Source organism: Lipotes vexillifer, unplaced genomic scaffold, assembly GCF_000442215.2.
Source record: "Lipotes vexillifer unplaced genomic scaffold, Lipotes_vexillifer_v1.1 scaffold490, whole genome shotgun sequence".
NCBI lineage: Eukaryota > Metazoa > Chordata > Mammalia > Artiodactyla > Lipotidae > Lipotes > Lipotes vexillifer.
In genome coordinates, this window is record NW_006796397.1 from 3,474,036 (window position 1) to 3,497,930 (window position 23,895).

General features: G+C 38.7%; 1 protein-coding gene across 1 annotated transcript in view; it reads left to right on the forward strand.

The window, feature by feature from the left end:
- Window positions 1-22,674, forward strand: part of RPAP2 (RNA polymerase II associated protein 2) — an 80,943-nt gene extending 58,269 nt beyond the window's left edge. The window contains 2 exon segments of the mRNA XM_007468556.1: window positions 22,226-22,375; window positions 22,605-22,674. Of these exon segments, the coding sequence (XP_007468618.1) occupies window positions 22,226-22,375; window positions 22,605-22,674 (220 nt within the window).
- The last annotated feature ends 1,221 nt before the right edge of the window (window positions 22,675-23,895 follow it).

Below are 23,895 nucleotides of genomic sequence, written 5' to 3' on the forward strand. Positions count from 1 at the left end.
GAAAGAGTGGTTGGGAAGTTGGGTGTATTGTAGAGAGAGAACCTTTTAATGGCAAGGAAAGTTATTTTAGTGGACAGTGAAAGTCATTTAAGTTTTGAGCAGAGAGTACCATCATGAAGCCAATGTTTTAGGAAGATCAGTCTTGCTGGAGTCACATCTGATCCTGTCTTCCACCTTGTGCCAGTCCTTCGAAGGCTTCCAGTTGCTCTTATTGTGGCCTACATGGCCCTGCGTCGTCCAGCCCCTTCTTCTCCAGCCTCATCTCACATTACCCTACCTTGTTCTCCCATTCCTACCACTCTGATCTTCTTTCCAGCCCTTCTCATCATACTCTCTCTCAGCATAGGACAGAGGTTGTTCCCTATATCCAAAATGTTCTTCCCTCCCCACTTCTTTGGTTAATTCCCCTTCATCTCTCAGAACTTTAGGAAGTGTTTCTTCCTCAAGAAATGTTTCGTGGACTTCCCTGACTGGATCAAGTATCATTATAATATGCTATCATAACACCATGTACTTATCTTTCCTAGCACTTGCTCTGTTTTCAGTTTTATATTTAATTGTATGATTACTTGATTAATGTCTGTCTCACTCAACTTGAAGATTTTAGGGGCAGGTTCTATGTCTGATTTTACTCACCATTATATACCCAGCACTTCAACATCATGCCTAGAACATCATAGATTTACAATAAATACCTGGCAATGAATGAATGAATGAATGATTATTTAGGAAGCTATCATTTCTAGCTTTTTGTTGACTTCTTCCCTCCTGCCTTCAAGTGTTTATTCATCTTTAAAGTTTAAAAAACAAAACAGAAAAAAAAACAAAAACCTATCCTTTGTCCGTAACTTCACTGACCCCCCAGACTATCATCCTTTGATTTGCCAAACTTCTTGAAGAGCTAGTCTGCTGTCAGTGATTCCCGTGCTTTTCATTAATCCCTTGCATTCTGGCTCTTGCCCACAGCATTTATGAAATTGATTTTCTCAAGGCCTCCACTAGTAACAGCCTAGTTAACCAGCGAGCACTGAGGCAGTGAACTAAAATGATTACAATGAAAATGAAATGGGAGAGACAGACGATGAGAGACATTACAGCACCAGAATCTACAAAGTTTAGCAGTGGGGGTAAGGGGAGCCAAACATGATTTCACAAAATTAAGACATAACTGGGAAAAATAGTGGTTCTTTTAGGGAAGAGAGTATGAGGAACTAATTGAAGGATATACTGCATTTGGTTTAATACCTGTTCTCCAAGCACTGAGACTGTTCCTGTTCAGGGAGATTTAAGGTTAAGGCAGATTATCCAGTTGGGCGGTTCCCCAGTAGGAGTTGAAAATGTGGAATTGAAGCTAAAGAATGGTAAGAAAAATCAAAGACTCAGATTTTAGAGTCATTATTGAGATGGGTGAGAGGCAGAGGTAGAGCATATTAAGTGCAGAGGAAAGAGAGAATCTGGAATAGCTGCATCTATGCCAAGGTTGCCTGAGGAATACAAAAAAAGGCAGAAAGAGGGGAGGAACAAACATTTGTTTTTTGGAACACCAACTCAAACATGCTAGACTCTTTACCTACATTATTTCATTTGATCCTCACAATTCAGTGAGGTCAGTGGTAGTGTCCCACTTCTCAGAGAAAGAAACAGACCATGGGAAGACAAGCACTTTGTCCAAGGTCACAGCTGGGATTTTGATTTCAAAATGGGTGCACTTGCCACTGCCCAGTGTACCTTAGAAAGGTGTGTGTACAATCAGAACACTGTCACGGAATCCAAAGCAGGTTTGAGGTTCAAGAAGGAGGTGGTAACTACCTTCCTGAGAACCAGGCAGTTATTCTCTGCTGAACAAAGACAAGGACTGAACAAAGGCTATGGTTTGGGCAACCACAGTTGTGGGTGACCTTCAAGGAAGCAGTTTCCGGAGAATGATAGTGGAGACCAGATTGCAAAGGCTGCTCTAGTAGACAGTTGTGAAGATACTAGACATAGCAAATGTTGACCACTCTTCATGTGGTTGGCATAAGAGGAAAGAAGAGAGGGATTATAATCCAATAGGACATGGTAAATCTTCAGAAGACTTCTCAGGATAGTGGAGGCTTGAGCATGTTGGCAGCAAAGGGCAAGATGTCAGACAGGCAGGGTTGGGAGTACTGAAAAGACAGTGTAACTGATGGGATGTGTTCCATGAAGAAACTGGGAATGTCACCGCAGGCATATTTGCTGATTATTTTTCTTCCCTGATCCCTGTCACCCACCTCCCTTCCCCACCTTCCCCACATGTTTCTCTCTCCTTGCCTTGAATGTCAGTGTTGTTTGGTAACATTTTGCCTCCTGTACTTAATTTCAAAAGTGAATGGACCAAATCTTGTATGTTTCTCCTTCCAAAAACTCGTATTAGTGTTATCATTTCATTACTTGTTCTAGTTTATCCCCCTCCACTACAGGTTAGTGATCTGCTTTAGAATTAATTTAGGGCAGCATTTCTAAGTTTGACCTGTATAGCTACTGTGTTTAATTCTGGTGTCTAACTTTTTTTTTTTCAGATTTATGATTTTTACCTGCCTTCTCATCTTTTATAATCCACAAATCAGTCTTAGGGACATATACATGTACTTCACAAAAAAATACACACATAGACACACACATACATACACACAAACACACAGTTTCTACATGAGAATAAGAGACTTTCCATTCATCCAAAAATTGTGTTTGAACAGTGTGTAAACAATACTAAACCAGGAAAGATGTCTACAGTAAGTGAGGCAAATTTGAAACTGTTTTCTTACCAAAACATAATCTCCATGCAGCCAAGGACATTATCTAGATTACTTTTGTCTCCCTAAATCTGGCACTCAGTCTGGCATTTAGTAAGCACTAAGTGAATATTTGTAGAATAAATCAAATGCATGAATGGACAGGAAAAACTTGGATAAATTATTGTTGGTGTTATGAACTTCAAAATAGAATTGGTAACACTGGTGAAACTGCACAGGAAGAAACAAATAGTTGCTTACTATCATGAGTAAAAAGAAGGACAGTAACCTTTGTCTTGGTAATGATTCATATTTTCCAGGGTGGATATTGTCCGATAAGGATGTGACTAGCCTAAAAAGAATTGCTGCTTTTAACCAAATCTAGCATTGCTTTTTTGCAAATAGATATTTATAAAATCTTTAATAAAATTAATGAAAAACAAAACTAGATGAAACTGGGAAATTATCTTTTAATTCATATAATTATAAAATTAGTAAGCATTTTAATTTTTTTAAATGTCTTTGATTTTAAGACTATATTTCAAATACTGCTTTTCTCTGATTTCCATGGACTTACTCTTTCATATTCTGTGGACTGATAAATAGAAGAATTGGTTATAGAGCAGTTAATCACCAAGTATGTAAATATGGCACTAAATCTTTTATTTATCTGATGCATCACAGACACAATTCTGGAGAATTCTTTAAATGTTTTACATGTTGGTATTTGTTCGTTGAATTGGAAGCATTTATCAAATATTAATGGGTCTTAATGGAAAATTTCACTCTAGAGGCAAACTCTTCCTTTAACTAGTCTTACTGAATGTATTTTATTAACTAGTCTTGAAAACTTGCATGAAAATTATAAGGAAAAAAAATTATTATTCCTAGGCATATTGAGTGCTTGTTAAATTCAAGAACCAAATCACCTAGTTTGTTTTTTTCTGTTGTCTTTAAACACTTCCATTTAGATTGTGTATTATAGAGACTTAACACCTTTTTAATATTTTTCCTGCCTCTGACTTTTCTCATTCTGATAGTTCTAGTTAACAGTAAAGTCATATGGTTCCTGAAGGCAAAACTAAAATACTTCCGATTTACTCCTGGTTTAAATATTTTTACAAAGTTTTAGAGCAGATTATAAAGGCCAAAGGGTAAAATGAGGCTTGCTATTATCTAGTTCTCACTATTGCTGTTTGTGTCATCCCATGTCCGCTTTCAGTAACAGTTGGCTCTTTGTTATTTTAGTACAGCTCAGGTATACTCTGCCTTAAAAGACACAACATATCAAAATATATAAAGCTTAATACTGAAAATTCCATTGGAGCAAAAGTACTCAGGAAACTGCTACAAACTGCTTGAACACCTGTAATGTCTGTGGAGGTGAAATCACATTACAGTAACTGAACTGTCTGTACAAATTCACAGTTTTATTTATTTACTGATTTTCTTTCCAATGAGTTTTTCAGGCCCCACATTATGATGTTGTCACATGGAGGTTTCTTATTTCAATGAGTGACAAATCAGCCACACTGCAAAAATGTTTTTTAAGAATAATGCAACTGCCAGGTTATAACTAGTATTCCTGTGGTTTCAGTGCAGAGAAGTATGTTGCTCATCCAAAACACTAACACTTATACAACTTTCACATGCTCCAGAATTTCTCAAACTGTGTAAAACTAAATGCCACTAATCCTCTACAGCTCACATTACAGATTGAGAGATATGGTTATACGTTGAAAGTAGGAATAAAGTTATGTATTCTTTCCCCAAAGGAAAAAAATATTTTTTTTCACATTTGGAAGAAAAAAAAAAACAAAGAAACCTTTTTATGTAATTTGAAGGACTATATGAACCCCAGTATCCCAGGTTAACATGAGGAAGTAGAGTCAGCAAATGTAGGTTTCTCTTTTGAGAAAACTGATGATAAGAGTAGGAAAGAAATTGAACTGCGACAATTTGTTTGGGAGAAAAGAGACTTAAGCATGTTTGTAGGGTATGGAGAAGGAGCCAGTTAAAAAAAAAAAAAAAGAATCTGAAGCTGAGGGCAGGGTTGGGGGGTAGACATGCATAGTGGAACAGGGTCCCAGAGGACGTACAAAGAAGTGGGATCATGGTTACAGGCAGCAGTAGCTTGAACAGGAGAGAGATACATCTTCTGGGGCAGGAAGAAAATAAATGAAGAGTAATGTGGCTATAGGTAAGTTTGTAAGTAGAAGGGAGATATTTATGTATTTATGTATGTATGTATGGCTGTGTTGGGTCTTCGTTGCTACGTGCGGGCTGTTCTAGTTGCAGTGAGCGGGGGCTGCTCTTCGTGTGGTGAGCGCATTGTGGTTGCTCCTCTTGTTGCGGAGCACAGGCTCTAGGCACGCAGGCTTCAGTAGTTGTGGCGCACAGGCTTAGTTGCTCCGTGGCATGTGGGATCTTCCCGGACCAGGGCTCAAATCCGTGTCCCCTGCATTGGCAGGCGGATTCTGACCCACTGCATCCAGGAAAGTCCCTAGAAGAGAGATTTTTAAATTACGCCTGACAACTTCAAGTAAGATATGATGTGTTCTAAGAGTGAAGAGATGATGGTTGAGTAGGGCGTGAAAAAAAGAGGTAACAATCATTGAGAGTATCGGAAAAGGACCTAACCACGTGCCAGAGAAAATTGACAAGTTACCCAGCTGAAGCCAGAGATCATGGATTTGTAGTTATATCAATCTTCCAAGTTCCCTTCTTCCTGCCACTTTCCTATCCTCCAGTAGTTTTCAGCCATCCTGTTGTAGGTGTGGAGAAAGCAGGTTGTAGCACAACTTAGTTGTAGTTTTGACAAATAGGAAAGCTAAGACAAGGATGCAAGAGATTCAGAAGAGTGCTGGTGAAAGATTAGTTCAAGAAATCAGGACAGATATAATTGGTAGAGGGTAATGGAGTTATCTTAGGAAGAAAATTGGTTGTCCTAATGAAATGTTTCTTTTGTCCCTCCCTGCAAAGTTGTGTCTTCAGCTCTGACATCTCTCCTAGGTTGCAAACCAAAATTTTATGGGGGTGGGGGAGCATCTTCCATTTGATATCCCTCAAGCAATTCACACTCAGAAATCTGAGACTGAGCTGATCTTCCCTTTCTTTTCCTTTGGTGGCATTTCCATCTTCCTAATTACCCAGAATTGAAGTTTGACTTGGCTTTGGTGCTTCCTTTGCCTTTATCTCCCATATTTAATCAATTGCTAAAACCTTCCTTCTTCTCCTTTCCCACTGCTGTCAACCCACATCAGGCTTTCATTACTTGCCTAGACTGCTGCAATTAGAGCCGTCTTAAACACGTCTCTTGCCATGTGTCTCTTTCCTCAACTAGTCCATCCTTCCTCCAGCTGTCAGAGTAATCTCACTAAAGCTCAGTTCTGATCAGGGCAGGCCTTTGTTCAGAAACCTTCTAATACTCCATTTCCTATCATGTAATTTTGCTTGAAATTCAAGGCCTTCCTTAAGTGGCCCCAACCTGCCTACCCAACTTATTTCTCTTTTGTGTCCTTATATTGTATCTACTGACTCTTTTCCCCTACAGCCATCTCTGTTAACTTGTATCTTTGTGGACTCTGCTTAAAATGCCTATACTTTTCATGTTCCTCAGTCCTAGCATTCAAGACCCACTTCAAATGTCACTACCTCCTTAGAATTCTTTCTTAACCCCCCCGAGGTACAAATAATATCTTCCTTGTACAAATTTCTATAGGTGAGACCTTTATTTTGGACTGTATTACCTTCTGCTTTGTTACATAGGTATTTATATAGAGATTTCATTTCCTTTGCTATTCAGTTTTGTCCAGCAGTATAGTTAACAAGTATAACAAATTATCAGAACTGCACAGATAATCTCAATTCAAAAATTTAACAGTGGTTCTAAACACTGGTTGTCCATTAGAATCACATAGGGAGCTTTTAAAAATTACTAATACTTGGGAATTCCCTGGCGGTCCAGTGGTTAGGACCCTGCTCTTTCACTGCCGAGGGCATGGGTTCAGTCCCTGGTTGGGGAACTAACAACCCGCAAGCCTCACCGTGTGGCCAAAAATAAATAAATAAAATTAAAATTACAAATACCTGATCCAAAGATTTTGATTGTTCTAGGGTGGAGGTTGGACATAGGTATTTTTAAGCTCCCCAACTGTAATTTGTGCAGACAGAATTGACAACCACTATCCTTAATTCCAGTGCAGTTATTAGTGTGCTAGATAAAGATATGCTAAATCAGTTAATTTAACTATGTCCGCCAGGATTTGCTTCCTGAGAGGCATGTCTTAGCCTTCTTCTAAAGTCTTCATTAGTTGATGATGTTGGAAGATGCTTCTTGGCTGTCACAGAAAGGTTGAATTAATTAGAAACAATAGAATTGTCCATTTTCATTAGCATCTTTTATTTTGTAATGACAGATTTCAAAAATTATTTGAAGAGCATATACAAGTGGGCCTTTGAAGTCATAAGGTCTACTTAGATCTTAAAATGAATCAGACATGTGAGCTTGTGTGGTATAGTGGTTAGAAGCGTAGACCCGTGGGAGTACTTCTGGGGTTATTTGCTCATCTCTTACTGACTACGTGACCTTAAGAAAGTCACTGGAGTCTCACCTTGGAGTTAACACTTACTGTAACTTCACAGAAAGGTTGAAGATCAACAAGTTAGTTTCATAAAGAAAAATTTCTTTTTACAAACTTGGAAATCAGTGTAGCTTCTTGTGTTTGACTCAGTGGTTGAGATCCTGCCACAAAAGGAGTAACTGGGAAAAAGAACTGGTGTTCTTCAAAGGAAACAATTTGCTCTAATTTAGAAAGCCACCCATCACCCATTTTAAAGTATCTGAATTTTAAACTGAGCTCTGACCTCTTGGCATTTGTTTCCTTGTCAAACTGTTTACTCTTTACTGAAAAACAACATCAAGAGCAGCTTAGGAAAGTGCCATGAAGGAGTTATCTCTGCACGTGGCCCAGTCCATGTTATTTTATGGAAAAGGAAAAGCTCTTCCACAGGTTGACTTTTTTGGTTCTTTCCCTGTGCCCCGGGGGCTATTGTGTTACTTCAGGGAGGAGGCCCGGGGCCACAGATTAGACAAATATTTTTAGAGAATCACTGACAGAGTTGAATCTTCTTCTGCCTTCTCCCCAGTAAGAAACACGCAAGGTGGGAAAAGAGTTATATTAAATATGAGCCCTGAATATACAGATGAAATCCCTTTTGAAAGTTTACACTAAAAATTTTTTTTATATCTGAAAGAGACGTTTTAGAAAAATGCCTTGGGTTTGTGTGAGCCCTCAAATTTCTGAAAATAGATGACATTTTGACCCTTTGGGTTACTTACTGGTCACATCTCTCCTTTGTTTCAGTTTTGAGTGTATATTTTCACAGACAGAGGTTATCATTTAGCACATTCATGTGAGAAGAGAGGGAAGGAGGGAAAATCCCAACTCATTTTTTTGAAGAAGGAGGGAAAATCCCAACTCATTTTTTTGAAGAATACAAAGTTATGGGTAAAGTGACAATTGTTACTGCAGTGCATGAAGGAATATCAGACTTCATAGATAAGCAAGATACCCTGTGATAAAGGTGTCCATTTTTAGCACTGTTCTTAACCAGTGTGATCCTGGATAAATCCCTTACCCTGGTCAAAGCCTCTGATACTTCAGCTGTCAAAGGGAAACTAGCTGGGTTGTTGAGACTAAATCACACTTGAGGAAATTAAGTGGTATAGCCTCATCAAAGAAGACTGCAGTTAAACCTCATCTTTCAGATTTTTCAGTTACTCAGGCCAATATTAATAAAGATGCCTCATCTATCCCGGAAGACTTTTGGTTTTGTTTGATTCTAAGCCCCTGAAGTGTCAGGTATTGTAACATCTGTTTTGTTTTCACTGGTAAAGTAACAAGCATAGTGCCTGTGCATGTAAACATTGAAAATACTTCTTTTTAACAGAAATACTCCTCCTTCCCAGCCCTAACTTCTGAAGGATGAGAGAGTGAGTGTTAAAAAAATTTCTTTTAAGCCCAGCATTATCTTTTAGCGGTCTGCATATTCATCACCTTTATGTGTGGTAATCAGCAGAACAGGTTTCCCTGCTGCAACAGAACTCTTAGGAACCCAGTAATTTCTCAAATCTGATAGGTACAGAAAAAGAAAAGTGTGGCTTTTCACTTCCTATCCTTTCCTCCAACCCCAAACCATAGAGAAGCCTGCTTTCTGGTGACATTTATTCACATAGACATTCTCACAGCATTTTCTTCACTTAAGATTATATTGAATATGAGGAGTGTTGTTCAGTGTCATTTTACAGCAGCCTACCAGTTTGATTGTGCAAGTTTGGAAATCAGTTAAACCCTTAGGAAACTCTAAGAGTTACTGCTTCTTAGTGTTGACGGACAGGTTAAGGGATGTCTGTGCTATATCATTTAAGGCAAATGCCTGATGTGATCTTCACCCATATTACCCAGATTATTCAGGAAAGGATAAATCAGACCATGCCGTGATTTCCAGTGTTCCAAGAGTCGCACTGTATATTCCCCAATGGGAATGAATGCAGTGATCAAAGCAATACCGACCACAATGGGAAGACCATTTAAATATCCAAGTTCGTTACTGACTTTTAATGCACTACAGGAGATGGATAACCTAGAGACCCATCAGTTGTTTAGCTCCACTTCTTCAGTAAACCATAACTTTAACTCTTTATATAGCTTTCTCTGTTGATGTGAAACAAACCTGTGACTCACAAAATCATAGGTAACTTTCTTCTGAGCCTTAATCAAGAGTTTGTACAGCTCTAAATGCTTGGATAAAAAGGTTTATAAAAAGGTCAGTTTTAATTAAAAATCTCTTGTTTCAGCTGTCAAACTTTGAAACTCCTCTTAATTCTGTGTATAATAATTCCTTTTAACCAGATGTTGTTTGATAGCTCAGTAATAACAAATGGAGGGTACCTGTCCTAACCTGACTTCCAATCTCTCCTTTTGATGTGTAGCATATGTGCAGCAGTCAGCTAAATAAAGGTCTTATCAATAAGATGCAGTTTGACACTTGGCTTTTTTTGCTTTTGTCATCATGCCATTTACCATATGGTAAAGAACTGGTTATAGAAGGCTGCCTTTCTTTTCAGAATAGAGATTTGAATCAGTGGAGTTTTCATGAGAAGTTTTCTCTTGTTTGTGATTTATACATTTGCAAGTTATGTCATTTTTGTCAAATCATATTCTCCAGCATACAGACTTTTTGTGGTAAACCATCCTTTTAGTGTCACCTTTAGAGGTTTTTATTCATATTTAAAAGTAAACGAAGGAAATAAATTGAAACATAAAAATATTTTGTTCTCACTGCCAATCACAATTTCTGTTGATTATTTTAAAGGTATTTCCTATATAAAGCACATTGTTAAATACCAACTGTGGTATATTACTATATTATTTAAGTAGAGTAGTTATTTGGGCCCAGTTTATTGTAGTTTTCTTTGATATTCACTATTAGAAGTTGTAGGACCAGAACAGAGGTTTGAGTCCCTTTCCATATATAATAGGGTGGAAGCTGTTCTTTAATTAAAAGGTTAAACAGGTAAGTGATTAGCATACACAGATAAAGGATTAAAAGGAAAGGAGGAGCCTAGGGAGTCAAAAAAAAAAGGGGAGAAGGTTGGTAAGATTCTGAGATTGTACTTCAAATATAACTTAGATGTGAATGATTTTACATCATGATATCTTTCTCTGAAGGTATATTCTATGTTTTGAAGTAATGAATTTGAAAAATATTTATATTCTGGGACATTGCATTTTAGGAAAATGAGAAGCTAGAAGTGGGGGACATAGGGAATAACACCAATCTGAATAAGGAGCAGTTAGATGGCATCTATTAGGAAAGATTAAAAGGACTTGGAATTGAGAACCATTTTCAAGAATATGAAGGAATAACTTTTAAGAGGGGGCCCCCCAAAAATTCTGCAAGGGCCATTTAGATTATATATGAGGAACAATGTCCAGGATTTAAAATGCGTTAACCGTTGCATCATGCTACACATAGAAGTATAAAATCTCCCTCCTTCACGATCATGGAGGTAGTTTATTAACTGTCTTGTGTAAAGGGTCCCAATCACTACATCAAGAAAGGATCTTGAGTCTCTTTTCTTAAATGGGAGGAGACTAAAAGGGAGTATATATTCCAAAAACAACTGAGTCCTCCTTTTGTGGCTACATTGTTACTTTCATTGATCTAGAAAGAGTAAGAACACACCCCATTCAAAAACAGTAGTAACAGCCAGGAATACACAGAAATAAAGACCTGTATTAGTTGGATAGTAGAAATCCTAAAGTGCTCTTCCTTTTGGCCAAGTGTCATCTCCTTTACAGTGAAAGGAATTTCCTTTCCTTTCACATTTTTTGTTTTTGTTTTTGTTTTTTTTTTTTTTTTTGCGGTACGCGGGCCTCTCACTGTTGTGGCCTCTCCCGTTGCGGAGCGGACGCGCAGGCTCAGCTGCCATGGCTCACGGGCCCAGCCGCTCCACGGCATGTGGGATCTTCCCGGACCGGGGCACGAACCCGTGTCCCCTGCATCGGCAGGCGGACTCTCAACCACTGCGCCACCAGGGAAGCCCTCCTTTCACATTTAACCTGTGAGGCTAAAGTACTTTTGCTCCAGAGGAAGCCACCAAGCAACCACTCAAGGGCCAGCCCCTTGCTCCACAGTTTCTCTACAGGACTGGAGTGAATTAAGCGACAAACCAAGCCTGCTCAGTGACACTTAGCCCTACTCACTCTTGGCCAACATTGAGTTTCAGGACACATGGAAGGGAGGAGGGGAAATGCAGGAACAAGTGCTAGGTCTTGATTTAATGCTTGGCCTACCTGATGAATTTAAAGCTCATCTCACCTCACTGATCGTTATTCTGAAATATTCTAGCAGGAGGATGCCACTACGTGCGAGCAGGAGTCGTCAAGAAAATGTTTCCTCCCTTCCTTCCTCTAAATATGAAAGGAGGAATATTTTATGAAGAAGAAAAAGTATTTCAGTAAGCACAATAAATTAGTGACCTCTTAAGCTATTTCTTCATTCAACAAGTAATTAGTGATCATTTACAGTGTGCCAGGCATGAGGGATACAGTGAATGCAGTGAATACACGAGTCATTGTGCTCATGACATTCACCTTCTTTTGTATGAGAAATAGTAAACAAGCAAACAAATAATAGAACTAAACAATAGTAAGGACTATGAGACAAATAAAACAAAGTAGGTAGGTAGAGAGGGCAAAAGTGAGGATAGATTTCAGGTGGGAGAGGTGACATTTAAACAAAACTGAATTACATGAAGGAGTCCACCATGTAGAGATCTGGGGGAAGAGCACCCCCAGGAAAGAAAACAGCCAGCCCTTAAGTGAGGACAAACTAAACCTTGGCATAATTGAGGTAAGGTTGGTCAGTTTGGCTGGAGTGGAGTGAGCCAGGGAAAGTTCTCTCTCCACCTGGTAGATTTTATGAGATATTGTTGGTTTTGTTAAGCATCTTCCATACTGAAGTGATTCAGTGTACAGGAGATCTTTCACAGACCAGACTTTGAGTATCCTAGAGCCAAGTGGTTCCTTTGGATTTCTAATCTCCTATTTTAATAACTCCCATCATCAGACTTATAGTATATAAAACATTACATCAGTGACTGAGTTATTCACTTTAAATTAAAATTGGTACATAATAATCTTCTAGTATAAGAGTTGGCAAACTTTCTGTAAAGGGCCAAATTATAAATATTTTCAGCTTTGCTGGCCCTACAGTCCCAACTACTCAACTCTCCTGTTGTAGCACAGAAGCAGCTGTAGAATACATAAATAAATGGGCATGGCTGTTTTTCAGTTTATTTACAAAAGTAAATTATTTACAAAGGCAGCAAGCCAGATTTGGCCCACAGACCATAGTTTGTCCAGGATCTGTTGTAGTACACTGAGAAGTGTTTGTATGGGGTAGCAGCAGTTTCAGTTCTATAGTCATTCACCAAATTATGTATTAAGAGAACAAGCCTGTGAGGAATACAAGATGGATGAGTAAAAATGTGATCCCAGTCTTCCACCTTTCTGCTTGGTGTGAAAAATATATACAGCTAACAATATATACTTTCATATTATTTGAAATATTTATGAAAATATTCATGTGATAGAAACAAGGAAAATAAAAGGCCCCAAAAAATTTGATTCCTCCTATAAGTAAAGCAAGAGAGTGACTTAATCGGATCTGTGAGAGAGGATTGTGGTGGCAATGTGGAGACTGGACTGGAGTGGGAGACCACTTAGGCTATAGCTGTAGTCCAAGCAGGAGATGATGCATCTGAATTAGGACAGGGACAGTGAGAGTGGGGGAGATAAAATGGATTCAAGAAGCACCTCAGAGGAGAATCAGTAGGACTTGGTAACTGACTGAACAAAGAACATTAAGGGTTAAGATTTAAAGATGACTGAGGTTTCTAATACTAGAAGGTTTTGATGAAAATGAGAGCTCAGAATTTCAAGTTTGAACATAACGTATTTGAGGTACCTTTTGGACGTCCAAGTGGAGAAAAATCCCAAGAGAGAAGTTAAAGATTTGAATCATTGATAATCAGAGCCATGAGATGGGATGTAGTGCAGAAGAGGGTCAATATGAAACCATAGGTAAGACCTATCATTATTAATGGGCTGATAAAAAAAAGAAATGCCAACAAGAGAGATCATAAAGATTCAGTAGGAGGAGGAGGGGAACTGTGACAGTTCCTGAAAAGCCAAAGAAGGAGAATTCTAGGAAAGGAGGAAGTGATTGAGGACATCAAGTACTGCAGTCAGCCAGAAAAAGAACTAAGAAGAGGCTTTCAGAGTGGCAATTAAGAGACTATAATTGACCATGTAAAGAATAGTTCCAGTAATAAGTCTTTGTTCATTTGTCCTTGGGCCTGGTTCTAAGCACACGTAGACTATGTTGCTTAGTGCTTTGTGCTTTCCAAAGCCCTCTTCCATGGTCACTGCTAACAAAAGTAGATTCTGCACAGAACCCTGTCTCCGAGCTCAGTGCAGTGCTCCTCACACCCCAGATAGGTCCTCACACCCCATTCAGACGATGATACCTATCATTAGGGTGGCATGCACCCTAAAAAGAATCCTTGCAGTTTATTAGTAGCATCTTTGGCAGTGGCAACAGCCAACTCTTATCATTGACAAAAACCATAACAGTCTGATAAAAAGTTACGATCTTGCCTCAGATTCATCTGTGCAAATAGGCACAGAAGCCTCTTGCTACAGAGATGACATGGAAATTCAGCAGATATCCAGTAAGCAGTCAGTCTGGTAGAGTGGGCAGGTAGCCAGTTGCTATTAAGTAATAAAACATGTTAAAGTAGATGAATCAAGCAATCTGGAAAACAAAGATTATATATAGCCCTTATTCAACTTTAAATATAAATTACTTTGGAGATAGAAGCAAATCATAATTCTTTTGAAAGAATCATTCATAAAATTATTATATTTTCAGGGTTTAGCATCTTTCTTGACATATTATGACTATAACTTGTCAAAACCATCCTTTTTTTTGTATTAGCCTAGTTTCTAGGGAGGATATGTTAAAAGGAAAAACACAATTTTTACATGACTCCCCAAAAGTAATCCACTGGATTACTAATGTTTAGAGGTGCACAGGAACTATTAGAGTATTTATTTATACCTCAGCTTATTCCAAAAAGGATTTAAGTCAACTTAAAATTTTTAGAAAGCTAACATATTTCTTATGATCATTACATTCTGTGTTAGGGACTGGGGGGTGGGGAAGAAGTCTTTTCAGTTAAAGATTGAAGGAGAAACACAAAGGAGTAAGTAAGGTTAAAGGAAATCTCATTGGCTAACTTTCCAGGAGTATAATTATGCAACAACTCTTAGGGCTCAAGTGTTAAGAGTAGTCAGGAAATCCTGGCTCCAGATGCCTAAGGATTGCTTGATGACTTGCTGCATAAATCTCCAGGTCCCAAACTGCTATTCCTGTCTCCTAACAGACACCAGACCTTGCGTGATTTCTCTGTTAGCATTTCCTTCTGCCTGCCAGCTACTAGCTATTTTTATATTTGTAGTCCTGTAGTTCTCAAAAGCAAATTTAAAACATTGTTTCTTCTGCATGTTCATTGAGGGCATAGTACACATCAATCAGGCAAGTAAAGATTATATAGTGTTCTATAACCTACAAAGAACGAAAGCTATAGCCTACAAAGTATGAAAGCTTGCATATTAGCCAAGAGCATGGGCTTTTTGAGATAAGCCGCCTGGGTTCAAAGGCCTGACCTGCCGCTTACTATCTTTGTGACTTTGGGGAAGGCACTTCCATTTTTTGTACCTTTCTTACCTCATAAAATGGGAACAGTACTATATCCCCCAGCATCATTGTGCAGTTAAAGGAGATAATTCATGCTTAGAACAAGTACATAGTAAAACTCCAAGGTAGCACATGGTAAATGGTATTAAAATCATTATTATAATTGATTTTTTAAAAACCTGTTTATCTACAGTATCCTACTTGACTTTTGTAATAATAACTTCTAAGGAACTTAAGTATTATTAGCCCTATTTTTAGATAGACCCTAAGGCTTTGATATTCAACTTGCCAGAAATCATAACAAGTGGTTGCTCAGAGCCCTATTTTGAGTAGTCTCAAAACAGGTCCAAGCTCATTAAGAAAAGAATGATTGATTCACAGTATTTGTCATGGGCTCACGAGTGAGACTGCATTGTTGCTTTCCTTTTTCTTTTCACTCCTAGCTAAAGTTTCTCGTTAGCTCTAATTTTTCTTTATGAACAAAACTTTTGGGTAAATTTGAATATATCTTACAATAAAGTTATTATAGAATAATGTTAGCTTTATAAGTTTGCTAGAGAAGTACCACTATTCCCAAACCATTTTCCTTTTTTTTTTTTATGAATTTATTTATTTAGTTTTGGCTGTGTTGGGTCTTTGTTGCTTCACGTGGGCTTTTCTCTAGTTGCGGGGAGTGGGGGCTACTCTTTGTTGCGGTGCACGTGCTTCTCATTGCAGTGGCTTCTCTTGTTTCAGAGCACAGGCTCCAGGTACTCGGGCTTCAGTAGTTGCAGCATGCAGGCAGGCTCAGTAGTCATGGCTCACGGGCTCTAGGGCACGGGCTCAGTAGTTGTAGCACATGGGCTTAGTTGCTCTGCCACATGTGGGATCTTACCGGACCAGGGCTCAAACCCATGCCCCCTGCATTGGCAGGTGGATTCTTAAACACTGCGCCACCAGGGAAGTCCCCCAAAATATTTTCTACCTAGGGTAATTGATAGAACAATTCTCTTACAAACTTTTTATCTATAATGCTTTTAATTTTCTGCTTTCATTAGGCACACAGGTTGAGAAATCTAGTAGTCACCATTTATTTCTAATTTGAGGGTTAAGTTTTAAACATATTAATGGCACTTTGAGAAGTAATTGAGAAAACTTTGTTTTCATATATGAGCCAAACAGTAGTCTCCTTGATAATCGGAGAAATTGTTTTGGATATGTCATATAATTACCATTTTTAAAAAACACATAAACTAGTTTTCTGTGGAGCTGACAGCTGATGTGAAGAAAAAGAAATAAATATAAATTGGAAAAGAAGAAGTAAAACTGTCACTGTTTGCAGATGACATGATCCTATACATAGAGAATCCTAAAGATGCCACCAGAAAACTACTAGAGCTAATCAACGCATTTGGTAAAGTTGCAGGATACAAAATTAATGGACAGAAATCCCTTGCATTCCTATACACTAATGATGAAAAATCTGAAAGAGAAATTAAGGAAACACTCCCATTTACCACTGCAACAAAAAGAATAAAATACCTAGGAATAAACCTACCTAGGGAGACAAAAGACCTGTATGCAGAAAACTATAAAACACTGATGAAAGAAATTAAAGATGATACCAACAGATGGAGAGATATACCATGTTCTTGGATTGGAAGAATCAATATTGTGAAAATGACTATACTACCCAAAGCAATCTACAGATTCAATGCAATCCCTATGAAATTACCAATGGCGTTTTTTACGGAACTAGAACAAAAAAATCATAAAATTTGTATGGAGACACAAAAGACCCTGAATAGCCAGAGCAGTATTGAGGGAAAAAAACAGAACTGGAGGAATCAGACTCCCTGACTTCAGACTATATTATAAAGCTACAGTAATCAAGACAATATGGTACTGGCACAAAAACAGAAACATAGATCAATGGAACAGGATAGAAAGCCCACAGATAAACCCACGCACCTGTGGGCAACTAATCTATGACAAAGGAGGCAAGGATATACAATGGAGAAAAGACAGCCTCTTCAATAAGTGGTGCTTGGAAAACTGAACAGCTACATGTAAAAGAATGAAATTACAACACTCCCTAACACCATACACAAAAATAAACTCAAAATGGATTAGAGACCTAAATGTAAGACCGGACACTATAAAACTCTTAGAGGAAAACATAGGAAGAACACTTTTTTTTTTTTTTGCGGTACGCGGGCCTCTCGCTGTTGTGGCCTCTCCCGTTGTGGACCACAGGCTCCAGATGCGCAGGCCCAGTGGCCACGGCTCACGGGCCTAGCCACTCCGCAGCATGTGGGAGCTTCCCGGACCGGTGCACAAACCCGTGTTCCCTGCATCAGCAGGTGGACTCTCAACCACTGCGCCACCAGGGAAGCCCGGAAGAACACTCTTTGACATAAATCACAGTAAGATCTTCTTTGACCCACCTCCTAGAGTAATGGAAATAAAAACAAAAATAAACAAATGGGACCTAATGAAACCAAAGCTTTTGTACAGCAAAGGAAACCATAAACAAGACCAAAAGACAACCCTCAGAATGGGAGAAAATATTTGCAAACAAATCAACAAAGGATTAATCTCCAAAATATATAAACAGCTCATGCAGCTCAATATTATAAAAACAAACAACCCAATCCAAAAATGGGCAGAAGACCTAAATAGACATTTCTCCAAAGAAGACATACAGATGGCCAAGAAACACATGAAAGGCTGCTCAACATCACTAATTATTAAAGAAATGCAAATCAAAACTACAGTGAGCTATCACCTCACACCAGTTAGAATGGGCATCATCAGAAAAATCTGCAAACAACAAATGCTGGAGAGGGTGTGGAGAAAAGGGAACCCTCTTGCACTGTTGGTGGGAATGTAAGTTGATACAGCCACTATGGAGAACAGTATGGAGGTTCCTTAAAAAACTAAAAATAGAATTACCATATGATCCAGCAATCCCACTACTGGGCATATACCCAGAGAAAACCATAATTCAAAAAGACACATGCACCCCAATGTTCATTGCAGCACTATTTACAATAGCCAGGTCATGGAAGCAACCTAAATGCCCATCGACAGACGAATGGATAAAGAAGATGTGGTACATATATACAATGGAATATTACTCAGCCATAAAAAGGAACAAAATTGAGTCATTTGTTGAGACGTGGATGGATCTAGAGACTGTCTTACAGAGTGACAGTTGTTTTTCTCTTTCTGAAGTAAGTCAGAAAGAAAAATATCGTATATTAATGCATGTAGGTGGAACCTAGAAAAATGGTACAGATGAACCGGTTTGCAGGGCAGAAGTTGAGACACAGAAGTAGAGAACAAACGTATGGACACAAAGGGGGGAAAGTGGTGGGGGGTGGGGGGTGGTGTGCTGAATTGGGCGATTGGGATTGACATGTATACACTGATGTGTATAAAATGGATGACTGATAAGAACCTGCTGTATAAAAAAATAAAATTCAAAAACTAAAAAAAAACACACACAAAAACTATATTTCTGTGGAGCTGACAGCTGATCTGACTGCTCTGACTTCTTGTTTTTAGCCAGTGCTATCCCATCCCCAGTATCTTTGGTCTTACTGTGGGGAAGCAGCAACTTGATGTTTTAATGTTGACATCACCTAAGTATGAGAAAAGCCAACAGAATTGACTTCTGGGTTCCACTTTCTCTGCAGGAAAATGCCTCAGGAAAAGCTGGCCACAACTGCCTATAAGTTCACCCAAGTACCCAGCTTGAGATTGGCATTAGAAGACTTGGGTAGTCCTATTTTCAAATATAAAATACCTTTGGAGAATACCTGCAGACAAAGCTCATATGAGAACCTGGTACTCCATCCGCTAGCTGTAAAGAAATAGAGGAGAGGTGGGGAAGGAATAAGTGGTTTTCTTGGGTAGAACTCTAGATTTCACTGGACTATTAGAGTTACCTAGTCTCCAATTCTTGCTAAAATACCTTCAAGAATATAGAGAATCTACCACCTCCTCAGAGTCTAGGGCATCTTTGGACAATTCTAACAAAATTTTCCTTTTCTGTTTTCTGTATGAGATGGCTAATAAGCAAGGAAGAAATATGTCTCAGAAAATAACATTTTTCATTCCACACTCACTACTGTGGAATTGTTTTGCTCTGATTTCTTGAGCATTATTGATTTAAATCAGGGTTATTTTATTTATATTTGATGTGCCCACTGGCAACGACCAAGGTTAAATAAGCATATGTAAGAGGTTTGTGTGGGAAGTATAGACTATTCGGGGAAAAAAGAATTTTCTTCCAAAAGCCTTTCCAGAATGTTCTCGCAAAGGCTCTGTGAAGCATGCTCTCTGGAGATACAAAAACTTATAAAAAGGAATAGTCTGCACAGTTTGTGATTAGATATTGTTCACTTTTTAAAAATCATGTTTACTAATCAAATTCAGTGAAAATTACTTTTAAGAATCTATTATAGGACTTCCCTGGTGGCATGGTGCTTAAGAATCCACCTGCCAGTGAAGCGGACATGGGTTCGAGCCCTGGTCCGGGAAGATCCCACATGCTGCGGAGCAGCTAAGCCTGTGTGCCACAACTACTGAGCCTGTGCTCTAGAGCCCGCGGGCCACAACTACTGAGCCCATGTGCCACAACTACTGAAGCCCATGCACCTAGAGCCCATGCTCCACAACAAGAGAAGCCACTGCAGTGAGAAGCCCGCACACCGCAGCAAAGAGTAGCCCCGCTCGCCACAACTAGAGAAAGCTGGCGTGAAGCAATGAAGACCAAACACATCCAAAAATAAATAAATAAATGTAAAAAAAAAATCTATTATATGTAATCAGTCTTTAGGGATATTTACTGGAAATGGTTAGAGAAGGAAGCATTGTGTTCCCTGTGAAGTTTGTATTAAGTGCCTTTTTTTTTTTTAACATCTTTATTGGAGTATAATTGCTTTACAGTGGTGTGTTAGTTTCTGCTTTACAACAAAATGAATGTTATATATATACGTATGTTCCCATATCTCTTCCCTCTTGCCTCTCCCTCCCTCCCACCCTCCCTATCCCACCCCTCCAGGCGATCACAAAGCACCGAGCTGATCTCCCTGTGCTATGCAGCTGCTTCCCACTAGCTATCTCCCTTACGTTTGGTAGTGTATATATGTCCATGCCTCTCTCTCGCTTGGTCACTGCTTACACTTCCCCCTCCCCATATCCTCAAGTCCATTCTCTAGTAGGTCTGTGTCTTTATTCCTGTCTTACCCCTAGGCTCTTCATGACATTTTTTTCCCCTTAAATTCCATATATATGTGTTAGCATACGGTATTTGTCTCTCTCTTTCTGACTTACTTCACTCTGTATGACAGACTCTAGGTTTATCCACCTCATTACAAATAGTTCAATTTTGTTTCTTTCTATGGCTGAGTAATATTCCATTGTATATATGTGCCACATCTTCTTTATCCATTCATCCAATGATGGACACTTAGGTTGTTTCCATCTCCGGGCTATTGTAAATAGAGCTGCAATGAACATTTTGGTACATGACTCTTTTTGAATTATGGTTTTCTCAGGGTACATGCCCAGTAGTGGGATTGCCGGGTCATACAGTAGTTCTATTTGTAGTTTTTTAAGGAACCTCCATACTGTTCTCCACAGTGGCTGTATCAATTTACATTCCCACCAACAGTGCAAGAGGGTTCTCTTTTCCCCACACCCTCTCAAGCACTTACTGTTTGTAGATTTTTTGATGATGGCCATTCTGACTGGTGTGAGATGATATCTCATTGTAGTTTTGATTTGCATTTCTCTAATGATTAATGATGTTGAGCATTCTTTCATGTGTTTGTTGGCAGTCTGTATATCTTCTTTGGAGAAATGTCTATTTAGGTCTTCTGCCCATTTTTGGATTGGGTTGTTTGTTTTTTTGTTATTGAGCTGCATGAGCTGCCTGTAAATTTTAGAGATTAATCCTTTGTCAGTTGATTCATTTGCAAATATTTTCTCCCATTCTGAGGGCTGTCTTTTGGTCTTGTTTATGGTTTCCTTTGCTGTGCAAAAGCTTTGAAGTTTCATTAGGTCCCATTTGTTTATTTTTGTTTTTATCTCCATTACTCTAGGAGATGGGTCAAGAAGGATCTTGCTGTGATTTATGTCATAGAGTGTTCTGCCTATGTTTTCCTCTAAGAGTTTGATAGTTTCTGGCCTTACATTTAGGTCTTTAATCCATTTTGAGCTTATTTTTGTGTATGGTGTTAGGGAGTGATCTAATCTCATACTTTTACATGTACCTGTCCAGTTTTCCCAGCACCACTTATTGAAGAGGCTGTCCTTTCTCCACTGTACATTCCTGCCACCTTTATCAAAGATAAGGTGACCATATGTGCATGGGTTTATCTCTGGGCTTTCTATCCTATTCCATTGATCTATCTTTCTGTTTTTGTGCCAGTACCATACTGTCTTGATTACTGTAGCTTTGTAGTATAGTCTGAAGTCAGGCAGCCTGATTCCTCCAGCTCCATTTTTTGTTCTCAAGATTGCTTTGGCTATTCGGGGTCTTTTGTGTTTCCATACAAATTGTGAAATTTTTTGTTCTAGTTCTGTGAAAAATGCCAGTGGTAGTTTGATAGGGATTGCATTGAATCTGTAGATTGCTTTGGATAGTAGAGTCATTTTTACAATGTTAAGTGCCTTTTAAGATGTAATTCATCTGTTTAGTGTTACAAAAATAAAAATGTTAAGGTTTCATCCAAAAGGTAATCTTGTTCATTGTCTTTTTTTTTCAGGTGATATAATCTAAACAGTTGATATAAATTTTTTTTTTAAAGCAGTTCTCACCTCTAAGCTTCTCTACACAACCTCCTTTCACCATGTGGAAAGACTTAATTAATTTTCTTTTCTGGGCAGAATTTTGGTAGTTTTTGCTGGCATAATGAAGAACATGTTTTGGATTAAGGCTTTTAGGCTTCTTTCCTTATGTAACAATATGTTAGATTTTTCAGTCTTTTCCTGAGATTTCTCTTCAGCTTTAGTAAAGCCTTCTCTCTGTGGGAATTTTGTTAAATCAGACTTCATTATCCTCACAAAAATCCCCTCTGCCATGTTAGAGACTGGAGCCCCTTAGTCCTTCCAATTTCATGGATATATATTTAATATTTTTGGTGTTTCAGACTGACCTCAATTCTTGGCATTCAGAAGCATTCTCAGGAAAATGCAATGTTTACACAGTTTTTGACCACCCTGCTTGAAGAATTACACTTAAAGAATGAAGACCTTGAAAGTTTAACCATCATATTTAGAACCAGCTGTTAACCACAGTGGTGAGTTTCATTGTTTTACTTTAGTTTGTTGTTGGTTTTTGTTTTTTTTCATTTGTTGCCTGTTTGGATTCTATTTTCAAATTGGACATTTTAAAAATCAAGTAGAGACCTCCAGATGACTTCAGCTTGCTATGGTAGAACACAATATCCCTTAGTTCTCAGCTGCTCCAGTCATTTACTGTCCACTCTTGTTACTTCATGCCCCATCTTTGTTCTCTTTCCTTTATAGGCTACCACAGTTAGCTCTGTTTCTTGCAATCCAGGAAACTCCCTGCTATCAGCTTCATACTCAAATCTAGACCATCCCATCCTGCATGTCCCATCTGATGTTTCTTCCCAGCAAGTAGCAGTTTACTTCAACCAAACTACTGCAGTGATCTTTGAGACTATCCTCATCCTACTTTGCTCTTCAGCCCAGCCAATACCTTAGTCATCTCATGTGCAGATAAACAGGTGAATTTTCAAGTCTGGCTTTGTCGAATCCTGACCTTGCTCCCAGATACATAAGCCCTCTTCTACTATCCCAAATTTTTGCCTCTTTTTAAGAACTACCCCCCCTCAAAAAAAAAAACCTGCCCATCAGAATGTCCCCTCCCTGATTCTGCCTTACTCACAACTTTCCATCTCTTCCTCCCTTTACTTCTTACTTCACATACTCTCTAGTGCTCAGATAGGTATTGATTTAATGTTATGATTAACAAAATTCATTCTTGAACTACAAATGAGATCCTCTTAAGGAGGATTTCCTTTTTTAACTTTCAGTTATTTTTTAAATTATAAAAGCAATACAAGCTTGTTGTAAAAATTAAACAGCACAGAATTGCATGTATAATTTTAAAAAGCAAAATTCCCGGGCTTCCTTGGTGGTGCAGTGGTTGGGAGTCTGCCTGCCGATGCAGGGGACATGGGTTTGTGCCCCGGTCCAGGAGGATCCCACATGCCACGGAGTGGCTGGGCCCGTGAGCTGTGGCTGATGAGCTTGCGCTTCCAGAGCCTGTGCTCTGAAGCGGGAGAGGTCACAACAGTGAGAGGCCTGCGTACTGCAAAAAAAAAAAAAGCAAAATTCCCCCCTCACTTCTTCCTCCAGTCCTGTCTCCTTCCCAGAAGTACACTACTGATCTGTATCATTTTACATTTTATTATTTGAATATTTGTTTTAAAAAAAAAACAGCTCTTCAAGTAAATCTGTAAATATATGACAAGGATATTTGAGAGCCTTTTTTGGCAGGCAAGAAAGAATGCCATCATCACTTTATTGAACCTGCTAGAGAATAGAAAATAAGGAATTAGCACTGTAACTGCCTCCAGACTTAAACCTAGTGACCTTTTCATGCAACCCTGCTCTCCTGAGGACCCTGTAAAGTAAAGGCTTTTACTTAGGCAGTGAGCTCAGGTTGGCCTGTGGAAGCACCAGTTCAAAGGCCCGTCTAAGAAAACAGTAGGTTTGGAGTTTTTTTTGTTTTATTGACCTTCAGGTACAGAAGACTGAATTAATCATACCCCTCAGGGTTCACGACACC